This window comes from Rhinopithecus bieti, unplaced genomic scaffold (assembly GCF_001698545.2).
Source record: "Rhinopithecus bieti isolate Rb0 unplaced genomic scaffold, ASM169854v2 scaffold_33326, whole genome shotgun sequence".
Lineage (NCBI taxonomy): Eukaryota > Metazoa > Chordata > Mammalia > Primates > Cercopithecidae > Rhinopithecus > Rhinopithecus bieti.
In genome coordinates this window covers 700,253-716,411 of record NW_016814921.1, presented here as the reverse complement: position 1 = coordinate 716,411, position 16,159 = coordinate 700,253, and the positions used below count along the sequence as shown (strand labels likewise).

General features: G+C 34.4%; 1 protein-coding gene across 1 annotated transcript in view; it reads right to left on the bottom strand.

The window, feature by feature from the left end:
• BLTP1 (bridge-like lipid transfer protein family member 1) overlaps positions 1-16,159 on the bottom strand; it is a 233,207-nt gene that overhangs the window by 117,728 nt on the left and 99,320 nt on the right. The window contains 12 exon segments of the mRNA XM_017852605.1: positions 1,073-1,313; positions 3,307-3,459; positions 3,630-3,780; positions 4,237-4,388; positions 5,926-6,137; positions 6,813-7,010; positions 9,435-9,634; positions 9,978-10,105; positions 10,492-10,638; positions 11,645-11,765; positions 12,743-12,916; positions 13,696-13,766. Of these exon segments, the coding sequence (XP_017708094.1) occupies positions 1,073-1,313; positions 3,307-3,459; positions 3,630-3,780; positions 4,237-4,388; positions 5,926-6,137; positions 6,813-7,010; positions 9,435-9,634; positions 9,978-10,105; positions 10,492-10,638; positions 11,645-11,765; positions 12,743-12,916; positions 13,696-13,766 (1,948 nt within the window).

The following is a 16,159-nucleotide window of genomic DNA, read 5'->3' as shown; positions in this document are numbered from 1 at the left end:
TCTGTCGCCCAGACTGGAGTGCAGTGGCCAGATCTCAGCTCACTGCAAGCTCCGCCTCCCGGGTTCACGCCATTCTCCTGCCTCAGCCTCCCTAATAGCTGGGACTACAGGCGCCCGCCACCTCGCCCGGCTAGTTTTTGTATTTTTAGTAGAGACGGGGTTTCACCGTGTTAGCCAGGATGGTCTCGATCTCCTGACCTCGTGATCCGCCTGTCTCAGCCTCCCAAAGTGCTGGGATTACAGGCTTGAGCCACCGCGCCCGGCCAATATCAAGTTATTTTTAAAACTAAGCTTGGTAAAGTTTTATATATCAATGTTCTAAAATCTCTAATTTTAAGACTGCTCTTTCAATATTTTTTTCAAAACATCATAACATGCATTTCCACTAAATATGATAGGTCATGATAATAAAAATTAATCTTTCACAAAACATCAAGGTATGCAAGTACATTTCATAAATGCATATCCACTATTGTTCTGACACAGCCATTTTGTTGACAAAATTGTAGGTTGAGTGCAGGCCAAGGTTACATAAATTCAGGATCAAGCAGGCATCAGGTAAAAAGACAAAGGCCCCTTTAAAATACCGTGGCATAGGGAAGACGATAGACAAATACAAATTTTAAATAGAAGTTTATGTGTTTCATTCAAAACGTTCTACTTACATTAGATATCTTTGTCCTGGATAGATCAGGAGAAGTCTACTGTGTTTCACAAAACTGAGCTTATAAAATCAAGTCAGTATGAAAATTCCTAATCATTATCACTTATTTGCCTAATAAAAATCATACTTGTATACTTAAGCCATGACCATTTTCCAATTTGGGACATGAATTATTAAAATTATCACAAGTACCATGTTAACAAGTACGTAATATCTAAAATTGCTTATATTAGTAATTAGTTAATAAGTGTGAGGTAAAACAAAGGGTCTTGACATTTGTAAAGAGGTATATTAACTTATTAATAAAAGATGCATAATATCTAAGCAAAAAACATACAGCAATTGTGTTAAGAAAACACCCTAATTGTGAAGTGTAAGAAAGTACTCAATAGAGGCTTACAAAACTACCTGCATCAAACTCAAATTCTGCTCCATCAGCACTGGTATCACTTTGAAGACCACCCCCATTGTCCAATCCAAGTCCATCTTCATGTTCATGGTCCATAGCTAGTTGAGGTTTCAGAGGCTGAGCTGGTCTATGTAAGCTAACTCCTTTAAAGGCTGGTGTCACCACAATAAACTTCATCCACTGCCTTGCCAGTGCAACTAAACCTTTCTTCAAAGTTACCAAAGCAGGAAGTCCATCACTCTGTAACAATAATGATGTGGTTAGAAGTAATCTAATGTAATAATATCAGTTACCATTTAAGTGTTTTGCATGTATTTATTCAAATATCATAATTCCCATTTACAGATAAAGAAACTAAAACTTAGATGTTAAGTAATTTGTTCAAAGTTACCCAAGAGAGTCAGGATTTCAATTATATGTAGACTACAGAATCTAATCTCTAGATACAACATTTCATCTTTGTGTCATAAAACAACACAACAGCACAGGTCAATATGATACTAGATGTGGGATACAAAATTGGAATTTTCTTTAAGAAGCATTCAATCTACTTTACTTATTTTGCCTAAGTGAAGAATCAAAATGTACTTTGAGCTACTTGGAACATTCAGTAAGCAAAGAGGAAGTAAAATTATTTCCTTCAAAGATTAGATAACTACCATTGTTTTAACATTTAAAAAAATAAATTACTATAACTTATGTAGTATGCTAGACATAGATGAATTTGTAACTGCCTTGAAAGTTAACTGTATTATCAGTAATAATTATATACTTTAAAATACATTTTATTCCACATGGTGACGATTATAAGAAAGAAACTTTTGGCTCTTTTCCTGTTACCTTAGTCTAATTACCTTGCCTTAGCCTAAAGAGAAAAATATCTAACTCCTCTTCATCCTGCTTCCTACCATTCCTCATTTTAGGAGAAATGGTTAATTTGATTGAAGAGCACTATTTACTAGAGGGCAGGAATCACCCTGTTTACTTTCTGAGGAACACCAAGTCCACTAGCCTGTCCTTTCATTCCTAGCCTCACATGAGGGCCATGTTGTGCCTCTTCCTCTTACATGGAAAACACATCTGGCAGAGCATCCATCCATGGGAAACGCCTGCCCTGTTCAAGCTTCTCTACCTATAACTACACAGGCAAGTTAGGCTTACACTGTAGATTTTCCAGTCTTCAATTCACAGGGAGGGAGTAAAAAGCACTACACCAGCCTTAAGTCTAAGTGTCTTTTTCAAATCCAACACTTACTAGAGATTCTTGACTTGCCTGATGAATGGCTTGACTGGCCATTAATAATACTGATACATTGGTCCCTAATTTGACTAAAGATTCTTGTGTGTCCCCTATTGGCCAGCAGCTTGAAGAAGAGAAGAGAGATCCTAGAAGTTGTAAAACTCTAATCATCATGTGTTATGTGCTTTTCTAAAGGCAGAGATGGATTGTATTTATTTTGTGCAATTATATATTCTCCCCTCAATCATCAATTAGTCCCTGTTTCATCAAACTGTATGTGAAATTTGGCTCTGGTGATTATTCTCTTGCTTAAAAACTCTTTATACCTTTAGCTTCCAAGACATCAATCTTTCCTGGTTCTCCTCTTTCTTTCCCTTCCCATCACTCCATGTATCCCTATCCAACAACCTACACCCCCTTTAATTTTGGCACTCTTCAGGATTCCATCCTTGAGCAGTTTATTACTCAACATAGCATTCCTGGAAATCTCATCCATGTCTACAGCTTCTACTAACACCTTTATGCTAGCGACTCCCAAATCATTAATCTGAGCACACTCTTTGTCTATAGACCCGTATTTCTTTTCTTTTCTTTGTTTTTGAGACAGAGTTTTGCTCTTGTTGCCCACGCTGGAGTGAAATGGAGTGATCTTGGTTCGCTGCAGCCTCTGCCTCCCAGGTTCAACCAGTTCTCCTGCCTCAGTCTCCCGAATAGCTGGGATTACAGGTGTCAGCCACCAGACCCAGCTAATTTTTTGTATTTTTAGTAGAGACAGAGTTTTGCCATGGTGGCTAGCTCGATCACGAACTCTTGGCCTCAGACGATCCACCCGCCTCAGCCTCCCAAAGTGCTGGGATTATAGGTGTGAGCCACCGTGCCCGGACAATAGACCTGTATTTCTAACCATTCTCACATGCATCTAAACCCTGTGTATCAGTGGTCCACCAAGAGAATAGAGAATTCCTTAAAACTAATGTAGTTTCAGTAACTTACCATTGTAGCATCATCAATGATGGAGTAATTTGCCTGGTGCAGGTAGTGGTGTAGTATATTACATAGTAAACACGAAGGATTTTCTTGGAGAAAGCGAGCAACTTTCGTAAGTCTGTTGTATTTACTTCTTAGGGGAAAATGTACACTTTTATTCTAAAATCAAGAAACAACAATAGATTTAGAGTGATGGGTATGAAAGAGCCTACAAATAAAAGATATTCAGTAATTAAGAACTTATAAGTCTGATATTTTCCAACAATGATTAACAATAAGGGGTCATTTTCAATACTAAAGTTTGTATAATACCTTATTTAAAGACATACCTCTAATGCTTCTGTCATTATGCATCCCATAACAGCACAAATTCTCAAGGTTCCCTCAGTTTCCAATTTGTTTAAGGATGACTTGAGTTGGTCAATGGGAACAAGCCATGCACCAACAGCTGGCGTTGCAGTGCTTAAAAGGTTCAGCTGCCTTTTAACATAAATAAAAAATTATAAAAACAAGTGTCAAAATTTGTATTTCAAACAATCCCCATACCTACTGTACTTAGTGGTTGTTTTACTCAGGCAAAATTACTTCATTTTCTTTTTGAGCACTGATAAATTATGAAAGCAAAACTAAGAAATGTAAAAAAATTGGACAATAGAAAAGAAAGAAAAAAAAAAAGCCTGTCAGAGATAAAAAGAGTAAACAAAAGTCTAAGAGAGAGGAACATATAAAAATAAAACTAAAGTACTATGAAAGAAATTGGGTCAAACAAGGTGAGACTTATGTCTACAAAACATATGAAGTAAGAATGATGAAAAAGTTGCAACCTTAATACTATATATACCAGAAAAGTAATTTTAAAAAATATGAAACAGAATTGTATACTATTTAAAATAAAGAAACATCAAGGGATACTACTATATTTTAAAAACTCTTTACCTAGAAAATGCATGTGTGTGAGATCTCACATTGGTGGGAGCTGCAAAACTAAACCAAATTTCTTTAATGGTCAACTTCATGCTACATGAATCTGGAGGAGGAGGCATCAGAGGTAGATCTTTTTTCAAATCATCAGATTCGACTCCTTCATCCTATATAAAATAGAATGCCAAAAACTTATTAACATACAGCCCTTAAAACTACTAACACAGAGGCTAATGTTTTCAGTGCAAAACCTTTTCATCAAATCAAGTCTGGGAACGTCTGTACTTCTCCTTTATGTTTGAAGGATATTTTTGCCAGATATACTATCCTTTCAAAAGTGTTCTTCCTTCAGCACTTAAATATGTCTTGCCACGCTCTCCTGGCCTGTAAAGATTCCACTGAAAAATCTGCTTCCAGTTATATCAGAGCTCCATCGTTATTTGTTTCTTTTCTCTTGCTGCTTTTAGGATCCTTTACTTTATGCTTGATCTTTGGGAGTTTAATGATTAAATATCCTGAGGTAGTCTTAATTGGTTTAAATCTGCTTGGTACTCTCTGCCTTCTTGTACTTGAATACTGATATCTTTCTCAAGGTTTGGGAAGTTCTCTGTTGTTATCCCTTTAAATAAACTTTCTATGTCTCTTTCTCTACCTTCTCTTTAAGGCCAGTAACTCTTAGATTTGCCCTTTTGAGGCTATTTTCTAGATCTCGTGGGCATGCTTTGTTCTTTTTCATTCCTTTTTTCTTTTGTCTCCTCTGTGTGTTTTCAAACAGTCTGTCTTCAAGCTCATTAATTCTTTCTTCTACTTGAACAATTTTGCTAGTAAGAGACTCTGATGCATTCTTCACTATGTCACTTGGATTTTTCAGCTCCAGAATTTCTGCTGGATTACTTTTAATTGTTTGTCAAATTTATCTAATAAGATTCTGAATCCCTTCTCTGTGTTACCTTGAATTTCTCTGAGTTTCCTCAATACAGTTATTTTGAATTCTCTGCCTTGAAATTTCTCCGGGATTAGTCCCTGGTGCCTTATTTAATTCATTCGGTGAGGTCATAGTTTGCTGGCTGTTTTTGATGCTTGTGGATATTCATCAATGTCTGGGCATTGAAGAGTTAGGTGTTTATTGTAGTCTTCACAGTCTGGGCTTGTTTGTACCCATCCTTCCTTCCTTCTTGGGAAGGCTTTTCAGGTATTCAAAGGGACTTGGGTGCTATAAGTTTTTGGCCAGCACAGTCATATCTGCATTAGGGGGCACCCCAAGCCCTGTATCACTGTTCTTGCAACATACTAATCAGAACTCTTAACTGAAATAAGCAGACACCGACAAAAATATTTAGAACTGACATAAAATACTACCAATAACAAAATGACTTCTGTTAAAATCCTCTAAAACCTATAGGTGGGCTTCTCTTAAATTTTATTAATCTATTAATTCAACAAATATTTATTAAGTATCTAATATGAGCAAAGCATAATGCTAGGACTATGACGGATATAACTATATCTATGATATACTTCAGAAATTCTATTCTAGTAGTATATTCAGCAACATACTTTGACTAACATTTAAGTAGATATCATAAATCCAAAATAGGGAACGACAGGCAAATACACTCCAGAAACTAATTTCGAATTGCGTATGTAGTTTTCTTTGCTATTTTTCTAAAGCACCATTATTATTGCTATTAGAAAGTCACTGACCTGTTCATCTGAAACAGAATTTCCATTTAAGTCTGAGGAAGGGCTTGTCCGGTCACATGGAAGATTATCATCAGAGACATCAGTATTATAACCACTTCCGGTTGGAGAATCAGAAGAATTATTGGATGTCAGCACTCCACCCCTTTCTGTGTCACTAGCTTTACCCATAATTCCAAAACTGTTATATAAAACAGCACCAGACTGTCTTCCTCCTATAAAAATAAAAAAGTATTTATTATAAATGGTGGAAAAGTATCTTAATGCTGTACTCTACAATATCTGTATACAATTTCATAAAGACTATTTTTTTCTCACCAAGTCTTTGCCCTTATCTATAAAAGTAATGTATCATTGAATTATCAGGTAAATAATTGTAGGCATATACAACTACTATTATTTATAGTAATTACTATTTTATATATTACTAAACCTAAAAAAAAGTGTTATACACATATCAACCTTCCTTTTTGAGATATTACTCAATAACATATAAGAAAGCATATATAATTCTAAGTAGATATTTTTTACTGAATAAAGAATTTACAGTTTTATATCCTATATGGCATAATTCTACTGATCAAAGATCCAGTTTTCCAAGATGCAAAGCTTCAAAAAATTGGGTGGCTTATATTTTATTTGGGAATTCGTTCTGAAAAACATATTGTTTTTTTCAAGCTCTACCTAGTTTTAAAATCACATAATGGAGGAAAAGTTCTACTTCAGCAATTGGTATGAGGCACTCACCCCTGGTAAATAATCCGAGATACCACAGTTTCTGCTTTATTATATTGATTCAGGTTACTGAAAGCCATGATTGTTCAAAACATTTCTGCAATATAGGGCAAATTTGTCCCCAACTTAAGCAGAATTCAACAAAAAATGCTTGCCTTTTATGGTTAAATTTTCAAGTCCACATTCAAACATTATCCATCCCCATTTTTCTTGGCTGGGACCTATTCGAGTTACATCTGGAACAGCTTGCTGATCAGTTTCATCCACAAAAGTAAATTCATCCAACTCTTCAAGAGTAAATAAAACTTTGGACTTCTCAAAAGGAATAGCAGTGATTGCACAGGTCCCAATGTCTATTATCAAAAGAGAGCAAAATGACCATTTTTAAAGATGTAAGTTTACACTTAAAAAAAAAAATTGGACATCTGGCACACAGGTTGTCTTTAAAAGATGTCTCAGTGCTCTGCCGAAAAGATAGAAAAAATAAACAAATGAGCTAACTTTTAGAATAATGCTGCCTAAGAGGAAGAAAAGAAGATTTTATGATTAACAAGTTGCTCAAAGATAGTATGAATTTGTTTCTGAATGATTACAGGATACTCTAAAAAATATAAAGTTAAAATATCCTAAATAATTCATATTCACAGTAGTTTTAAATACTTTCATCATCTCACAAAATAAAAAAAAAATTTCAATTAATTACCAAGCCTTAGGAAAAACATTATTTTCTAGGCAAATTATAGCTTTTACTAAAAGACTGTTTTATACTAACATATTTTATATAACTACAATTTATCATAGACCTTGTCATGCTTCCATGGCTTACAGATACACCGTGGAAATTAACATCCCAAGTGCCTGGGAGAAGTTTTACTTTATCTTACTTTTTTCATTTCTCTCTCTGATTATCGCTAGTGAATAAAAAAATATATATATATATTTAAAACACACGTAAATTTACCATTCAAGGATAACTTGTTTATATTTGAAGTACACTGCCTTCTAGCCCTTTAGAGATCACTTTGCAAACCCAGCTTTGGTTCCCATTTTTCATGCAACAGTAAATAATTTCCTCAGGTCATTAAAATTTTTTCAAATATATAATTTTAATAGCTATATAATATTCCATCATATGGAAATGACATTCTTTGCATTTATAATTAAAAGGTGTTATTCAGAGAATAAACATTCACCTACATTTTCTTATAGTTTTCTCATTATTGAGTTTTTTTGTATTTGTCTTTAATCCCATACATATCCAGATGTATCAAAGTTCAAAAAATTATGAAAAAGTACACAATGAAAAGCCTCTAACAGCACAACCAGACACCTAGTTCCCCTCCCTATAAGGGTAACAAATATCATGAGGTTATTAAGTATCCTTTGGCAAATAACTAACGTACATATAAGCAAAGACATCTACATTTTTGCCACATTTTTACAGAAATGTCCACCTTGGAATTTCGTTGGGAGTTTTGTCTTCAATGAGACTTTTTTCTGCATGATAATGCCTTTCAAAATTATATAAGGTTCTGCTTATGGTCTGTGTAATACCCAGTGCAAACTGGTTACCTGTGCAAACTACAGAGCTGATAAAAGTGTCTTCACATTTTTCACCAGTTTTAGGACTACAGATCTTAGGCAGTCATGAAAAGTCCCTTGAAAATCTCAGGTCAAAGGCTTTGAGCCTCATACCTGGGATGAAAAAAATAAGCCTTGAGAAAGTCAAAACATATACACAGACCCAGAATGCAGACAGGATCGTGGAAACTTCAGAACCTATAAAATACAGTAAGCAAATTCAAGGAATTCATTTGTTTATTCATTATTCAGGATTGGTCACCAGTCCCACATAAAGATTTCAGCAGAGCAATCATCTCAAACATGATTAACGAATCTAACTTTTTCTGAATTGAATCTGACATTCTGAAATCATTTAAGTTTCTAAACAAGAAAATGTGCTAAATAAGAATCAAAAATATTAAAATGACGTATAATAGCTCTACTTTCTTTTTACCTCACTAGGGACTTTAAGAGAAATGTGTGTCACCTTATTGCTGCTACATTTTACAGTCTCTCTGGTTTTGATTAATATTATAATTAATTCTTTTTAACACTGTTTCACAAACAGAATGATTTAAAAAATAAGAAAGACTATAAAGATAATGTCCTTTCTGTTCTTTTCTTTTTTTTGAGACGGCGTCTCGCTCTGTCGCCCAGACTGGAGTGCAGTGGTGCAATCTCGGCTCATTGCAAGTTCCACCTCCTGGGTTCACGCCGTTCTCCTGCCTCAGCCTCCCGTGTAGCTGGGACTACAGGCACCCGCCACTGCACCTGGCTAATTTTTTTTTTTGTATTTTTAGTAGAGACGGGATTTCACCGTGTTATCCAGGATGGTCTCGATCTCCTGACGTCGTGATCCGCCCGTCTCGGCCTCCCAAAGTGCTGGGATTACAGGCGTGAGCACTGCGCCTGGCCTGTCCTTTCTGTTCTATGTAAATAGCATGGAAAAAACACATGGGAAATAGAAGCAGTTCCTAATTTGGGACCATAACACTTAACTTTCTTACCAAAGTTTATTTTCTATTCTGTACAGAATGTGAGTGACAAGTAGCTAAATAATACCACATGTTCAGTACAGGGAGAAATACCTTTCTCTTTCTTATAGAATATTCAAATTGTATCAATAGTCAAAGGAAAAAACCATGTTCCCTTTTGCAAAAATCATCTTAGATTTATATATGCCAAGAAAAAACATATTGGTTGTAGAATCCTACCTGTTGTATCAAGACCCCTAAGTTGCCCATGAACTCGATGAATGTTTAACTTGGCTGCAATTTCTTTGCCTTTTTCTGCTCCAGCATTTGATCTGAGAGATCCAGATGACTGAGGCTGCATCTTTGTGGCATGAACATACCTATCAAAATTTGATGTTCTACCAGGTTCTGCATTGTTTGAAGTCTCTTCAACCACACCTCTTTATGAAAAAAAGAGAGTAAAATGTTCAACATTCAAATAATACAGTTCAGAGAAAACATTTTACCTAAAAGGTTTACTTTAAAAAAAAAAACACTCTACTATTATACACCAATAGTAGTAAAAAATTCTTCAATGTTTACTGAAAGATACTATGAATAGAAACAGTAAAAAACTTTTAAAGACATATGTTACTAATTTATAAATTAAGATTTGAAATTCCAAAACCAGTTTTGAGTTTTAACATTACCTTCTTAGAAATGTATTAAAAATAAAAGACGATCAAGGCTTGCTTTTACATCCAGCAAGATAATCATGGCTCAGATTAATAAAGTCTTTCTTACCTATTCATACGAACTTGTGTAGCAATTCTGTCAAAACACAATGCCACCAGGGAAACATGAGTCACACTCCTACCAGGAGCTGTAGTTGGAGATTCTTCCACTGAGGCTTGTAACAAACATAAGTTTACCTAACACACACACAAAATTTCAGAGCTGACAAGTGAAAAGTTATCACTTAAACATAAAATATGCACAAAAATGAAAAACTACTGTTAAGAATGGCATATCTATGTATCTGACAGTGAAGACGAAGCTTATGAATACAGATTCTCATAAAATAATCATAATTAAATTTTTACTGCATGAATGTGGAGCATTCTACTATTACCTAATATTCTGCTTATGTAAACTATTTATATTACATTAAATCTACATTAGAGCATAGGAATAAAACATAATATCTTTTAATATTACACACTGTTCTACCATGATTCACGTTGGTAACTGAAAAGGACAAATACCATCAAAATGCTCTCCTCTTTCAGGAAACAAATTTTAAATATTAAATTGTTACCTTTGGTATGCTAACATTAGTCTGAAGACCTTTAATTGTTACATTATCTTGCTTCGTTATAAGATTTGTCTGTGCTTGTCCTTGGTTAGTCGTTCCTATTGTAGGGTGCTCAGTTTTTGTTCCTCTAACGTCTTGTTTGGAAGATAACTAAAAAGATCATAAGTGAAACTATTTCACAAGCTTTTCATAACTTCCACGTCATCCACAACAGCAACTCACTTATTCACGCTGCCCCTGTATGCCCATCTATGTGCCAGCTGCATTCTAGTTTTACATCACACTTAAAATCCAAACCTTCGATAAGCTAGGAAACAGACTGGTAGCATCAGGGTTGAGAAAAGTAATACATATTAAATTGAAGTCAGACAGAAGAGAAGCAGACAGAAAAAAATGATACAGTAATTATAGGCATTTTTTAAGATCACTAAACTTTACTGGCTTGAAAACAAACTAGGTTTCTGATAATTGGCCCCTTTTTGGCTAGGAATATTTTAAATTTCTTTTTTTCACTCATCTACTCTATCACATGAAATGCCAATATATATTAAATAAATAGTTAACTAAAATAATCAGTCTCACTTTCATCTCTCTTCTGGTCTCTACTCCAAGTATAATCCAGATAAATTTAAAAATCAAATGGAGAAGCTCTGGAAGAGCACTGGGATATGACTGCTAAGCAACTGGTTTCGTGGCTAGAACCACAATGTAAGTAGAGTATCACACAATGAGAGTAGTGACTTGATTCACTGAAGTGAATGAGGAAAATCTCAAAAGTAATACTAAGATACAAGTCATCTAATCATAGAGGAAAATCAAAACATAACCAGCTGTCTTAGAAAAGCAAGGTATCAGTCCTAAAGAATATTCATTCACTTAGGGCCAAAGCTTTTTAGAAAAGGCTTGGAACTAAGCTGCTTCTGAAATAAAACAAATAAAGCTACTTAATATATTTTTTAAATAAATATTTTACTACTAGTCAATCTATAGTACAGTTATATGTCCTATCTTTTATGGAGCCAATGACATATAAACGCTTTTAGAACATGTCCAAATATTCTGATTTAACTTGTGAAGAAAATTTTTCAAGTTTGAATATTCTGTAACCATGATAAATATTCAGTTTGCTATGTCCACTGAATTTAAAAGTTCTTACATTTTCTGAGAAGGTAGTCTTGCTATTTTGGACAGCTTCCCTGAGGACTTTAGCATGAAGATCATCTACAATTGCAGCTGGATGTCGGGTACTAGCACAATGAACCATTGCTTCAATATATCTGAGGGAAAAAAGCAGTAAATGAAATATTTAAATGTCACTAATCCTACAACTTAGTTTATGTAAACATATCATGAAACATAGCACCATCTGAATATGTACAACAATCGCTCAAAATTGAAATGGGAATGTCTAAGCCACATATTTAGAAATTATACAAGGGAAACATTTCTGAGGTTATCCCCACCATCACCACCCTCACCCCAAGAAGAAGTGTTCCACACTGGGCAATGATCTTTTCTTTAACAAACTTCTGAAGAATATTTCCTGTGTTCTTCATTTATATGACATATCATAAGAATCTCAATAGTATAAGTTATCAAAGAAAAATTATGGGCTTTTGCAGGAAAAGGAAGATTTTCATGAAAGCTCATCTCCACTGAACCCCTCTTTTCTTTCCAACTGCTTCTACACCACTTCCATTATGTTCTATTCTCATTTTTATTCATATCAGTTTTATATAATATGTAATATTATTATATTATGGCAATATAATAATAAATTTGAAATTACAGTCAGCTCTGCATATCTGTGGGTTCCAAATCCACACATTTAACCAAGCGCAGACTGAAAATACGGTATTCAAAATACAGTATTCATGGGGTGCAGAACCCACCAATACAGAAGGTTGGCTTTTTTAATCCACAGGTTCCACAAGACCAACTGGCAAGACTTGAGCATCTGTGGATTTTGGTATCCACAGGTGTTCTGGAACCAATACCCGACAGATACGGAGGGACAACTGTAATTATTTAGGCTGAGAAAGTAGCAAATGATAACTGAAACACAGACCTCTTTAAGCATATTTTCATTTTTATTCAATCAAAATAGCTATCAATAATCTTCTATATGAACATATATCACATATACTTATAACTATCAACGATCTTCTATATGAACATGTCATATCACATATACTTATATCACAGAGTAATCACTGTATAAAGCAATAGTTGGATTTCTAGACAAAATCAATACCTGTCTAAAGCTTCAGCCACCAGGGGAGTCAAAACAATATCAACAGTTCCTTTTACTTCAACTATGGCTGTTGTCCTGGTCTGGGACACTGGTTGATCCAGGGTCCACTCTTCTGTTAATGTTTCATCATCTGTGTTATCAGCGAGTTTTTTTTCCAACGGAGTATATGGTGTACTACACAATTTAACAAGCAAATCATACATTAAAAAGACCATGAATTAGAAGTTAGAGCTTCCTTAATGAGTGAACACATGCATTCATTACAACCATAAATTTTATAGAATTGGACTTGAGTTTTTTTTTGTTTTTGTTTTTGAGACAGAGTCTCACTCTGTCACCTAGGCTGGAGTGCATTGGTGTGATCTCAGCTCACTGCAACCTCCTCCTCCCAAGTAGCTGGGATCACAGGCATGAGCCACCATGCCTAATTTTTTTTTGTATTTTTAGTAGAGATGGGGTTTCACCACGTTGGCCAGGCTGGTCTCGAATTCCTGGCCTCAAGTGATCTGCCAGCCATGGCCTGTCAAAGTGCTGAGATTACAGGTGTAAGCCACCATGCCTGCCCTGGACTTGATATTTTATGTCCCAAAGACTTTTCAAAGGCCAAAAGAAGTACTAAAATGCTAATTGATCAAAGACGGCTAATACATCGAATGAGAAAAAAATTTTAATATATTTACCTGATGTACCTTTTCCAAATCATGAAAAATATGATACTGAATTCTTAGTAGTCAGCAATTTTGATATGCCAAGTTATAGCATGTTTAAAAGAAATGCTACTGACTACTTATAAATGTAGCCAAAGCCATAGCAGGCAAAAGACCTGAATTATTTTGGTAATTTATTCTTAATATAAAGTTCATACTCAAATAAAGAATGATTATTATTCAGAATAAACTCTACCCATCTCATAATCAAGGAATACACTTTAAAAGCATGTTATTTTTACTTACTTTGAAGTTGATCCTGAAAGTTGCATGCCTCTGTCTAGCAAAGAATTAGCTGTGAGCCCCTGCTTGATAACCTAGAATATAAAATACTATAGTCTAGATTTTTTAATATATTTCTCTAATTTTATATCAACTGATATATGTAAATATCTGAATTACCTAATATGATTTTGAGATATTTGATATAAACATTTGACAAACTGAGCAAATCAAAGAATATATTCAATTGGCAGCTTCACTTTGTTGATTCAAATAAATGGCAGAACAGGGTTGTGAGGGTAAAAGACTGTAACTGAAACCTAAAAGCAAGTGTTTCAAATGTCTTTCCTCCAGAGTTTCTTTTTAAATTGAGTTTTTCTCAAGCTAATTTTAGTCTTCTCCTAGCACAACCAACTTTTAAGTGGGAAAGAGAGTCACAGAAACATTAAACTATAGGAAAAACTTTTCTTATATTTTATATCCATAAATGATAACATGGAAAATAAATAAATGAACCTGACTAACCAAAATGAACCTTTATAAATGCTAGTCAGTTATTTAGACTAAATGGCAAAAAAATAACTTTCTTACCTCCCAGGTCACTTTTTTCCCCCTAACTACCCAAGCCTCTGGTAACCACCACTCTACTCTCTACATCTGTAAGAGCTTGCTTAGATTCCACATGAGTGAAATTATGAGGTATTTGTCTTTTAGTGCCTTACTTATTTCACTTAACATAATGCCCTCCAGATTCATCCTATTGTCACAAATGACAGGATTTCCTTCTTCATGGCAGAATAATATTTCATTGTGTGTATATACTACATTTTCTTTATCTGTCCATTAATTGATGAACATTTAGGTTGATTCTATATATTGGCTATTGTGAATAGTCCTGTAATTAACATGGGAGTACAGACATCTCTTTAATAAATTGAATTAATTGCCTATGGATATTACCCAGTAGTGGGATTGCTAGATCATATGGAATTCTATTTTTAACTGTTTGAGGAATCTCCATACTGTTTTTCATAATGACTGCACTAATTTACATTTCCACCAACAGTGCACAATTGTTCCCTTTTCTCTGCATCCTTGCCAATACATGTCATTTTTTTGTCTTTCTGGTAACAGCCGATGTTCTTTTTTTGAAGCTTTCTAAAAATATTAATTCCTTGACCTGTCTTCTCTAGAGATTTGACTGCCTAATCAAACTAGAAAGATTTATTTAAAATACTGAAAAATTCTATCCTTCCAGGTACTATTCTGCACAAAGGCCATTCAGTTTTACACTGGAAAATTCATATATCAACATATTTCCACATAGACTAAAAAGTACATTTTGAAATCTTAGCATGGGCAACTGGTTTTGGGCAAGATAAGAAAATAGTACAACCTTAAAAACAAAATTTTGCAACTGTCACTAATGTTTCTTCTTCCTTCAATAAATATTATTCAAATGCCTACATAATCTATGAGAATATTCAACTCCATGTATCGTGTCCCATCATTACTAATACAGTTTACGTCCAAGCCCTGGTCGTTTCTTACACAGACTACTGTCACATCTCCTAAGTGATCACCCCAATTCCTCTCTTGCTTAATGACAATTCAATTCTACTTAGTGTTCAAAGTACATGAGATCATATCATATTTCCTTAAAACTCTGAAGAGTTAATAAATGAAACTAAAATAAAATTCAAACTCCTGATGCCATGGTCTATAAGCTCTGAATGATCTGACCTTTGTTTAGGTCTCTAGCCTCATTATGAGCAAGTCTCCCCACTCACTATTTCTTGGGCATGCTGACCTCTTTCCCTCTTCAGGGCTTTAGGAAGGTGGTTGCCTCTGCCTGGAATGCAGTGCCCCTAGGTCCTCCTATCTTCAATTCCTCATCATCCTTCAAATTTCAGTCTAAATATTATCTCCTCAGATGGACCTTTCATCTCAATACAATCTAGGTGTCCCCACTCCTTATTATTCTCTATCCCAGTATCCCTTGGTTATCATCATAGACTCTTCTCAATTTGTAATTATATACTGATCTATCTATCTATTAATTGTCAGTCTTCCACCTCTAAACCATAAGCTCCATATCCATTTCCCTCACCACTCTACACCAAATGCCTTGTTCAGAATACTGTATAATAAATATCTGAATTATGAATAATTAAATAAACATTTAGACACTTCAAATAAGTATAGTATTCATATTGGCTATAACCACTAAATTTATTTTGAGGTATTTTTAGCTTACCTAAAAAATTCTGTAATGCATTTTCAGAATACATTACAAAAATGCCCAACAACCATATTCATACTGAATTATAAGAACGCAAATGTCAAGTAAGTGGACATTGAAGGCTTTGCATGGAAGGAGTTGATGAATTAATAAAAAGAACATCATTAAAACTTCAAAATTTTATTTTGAGACACAGAAAATAAGAATTCAGAAAGAGTTGATCCAAATTTTTTTTTTTTTTTTTTT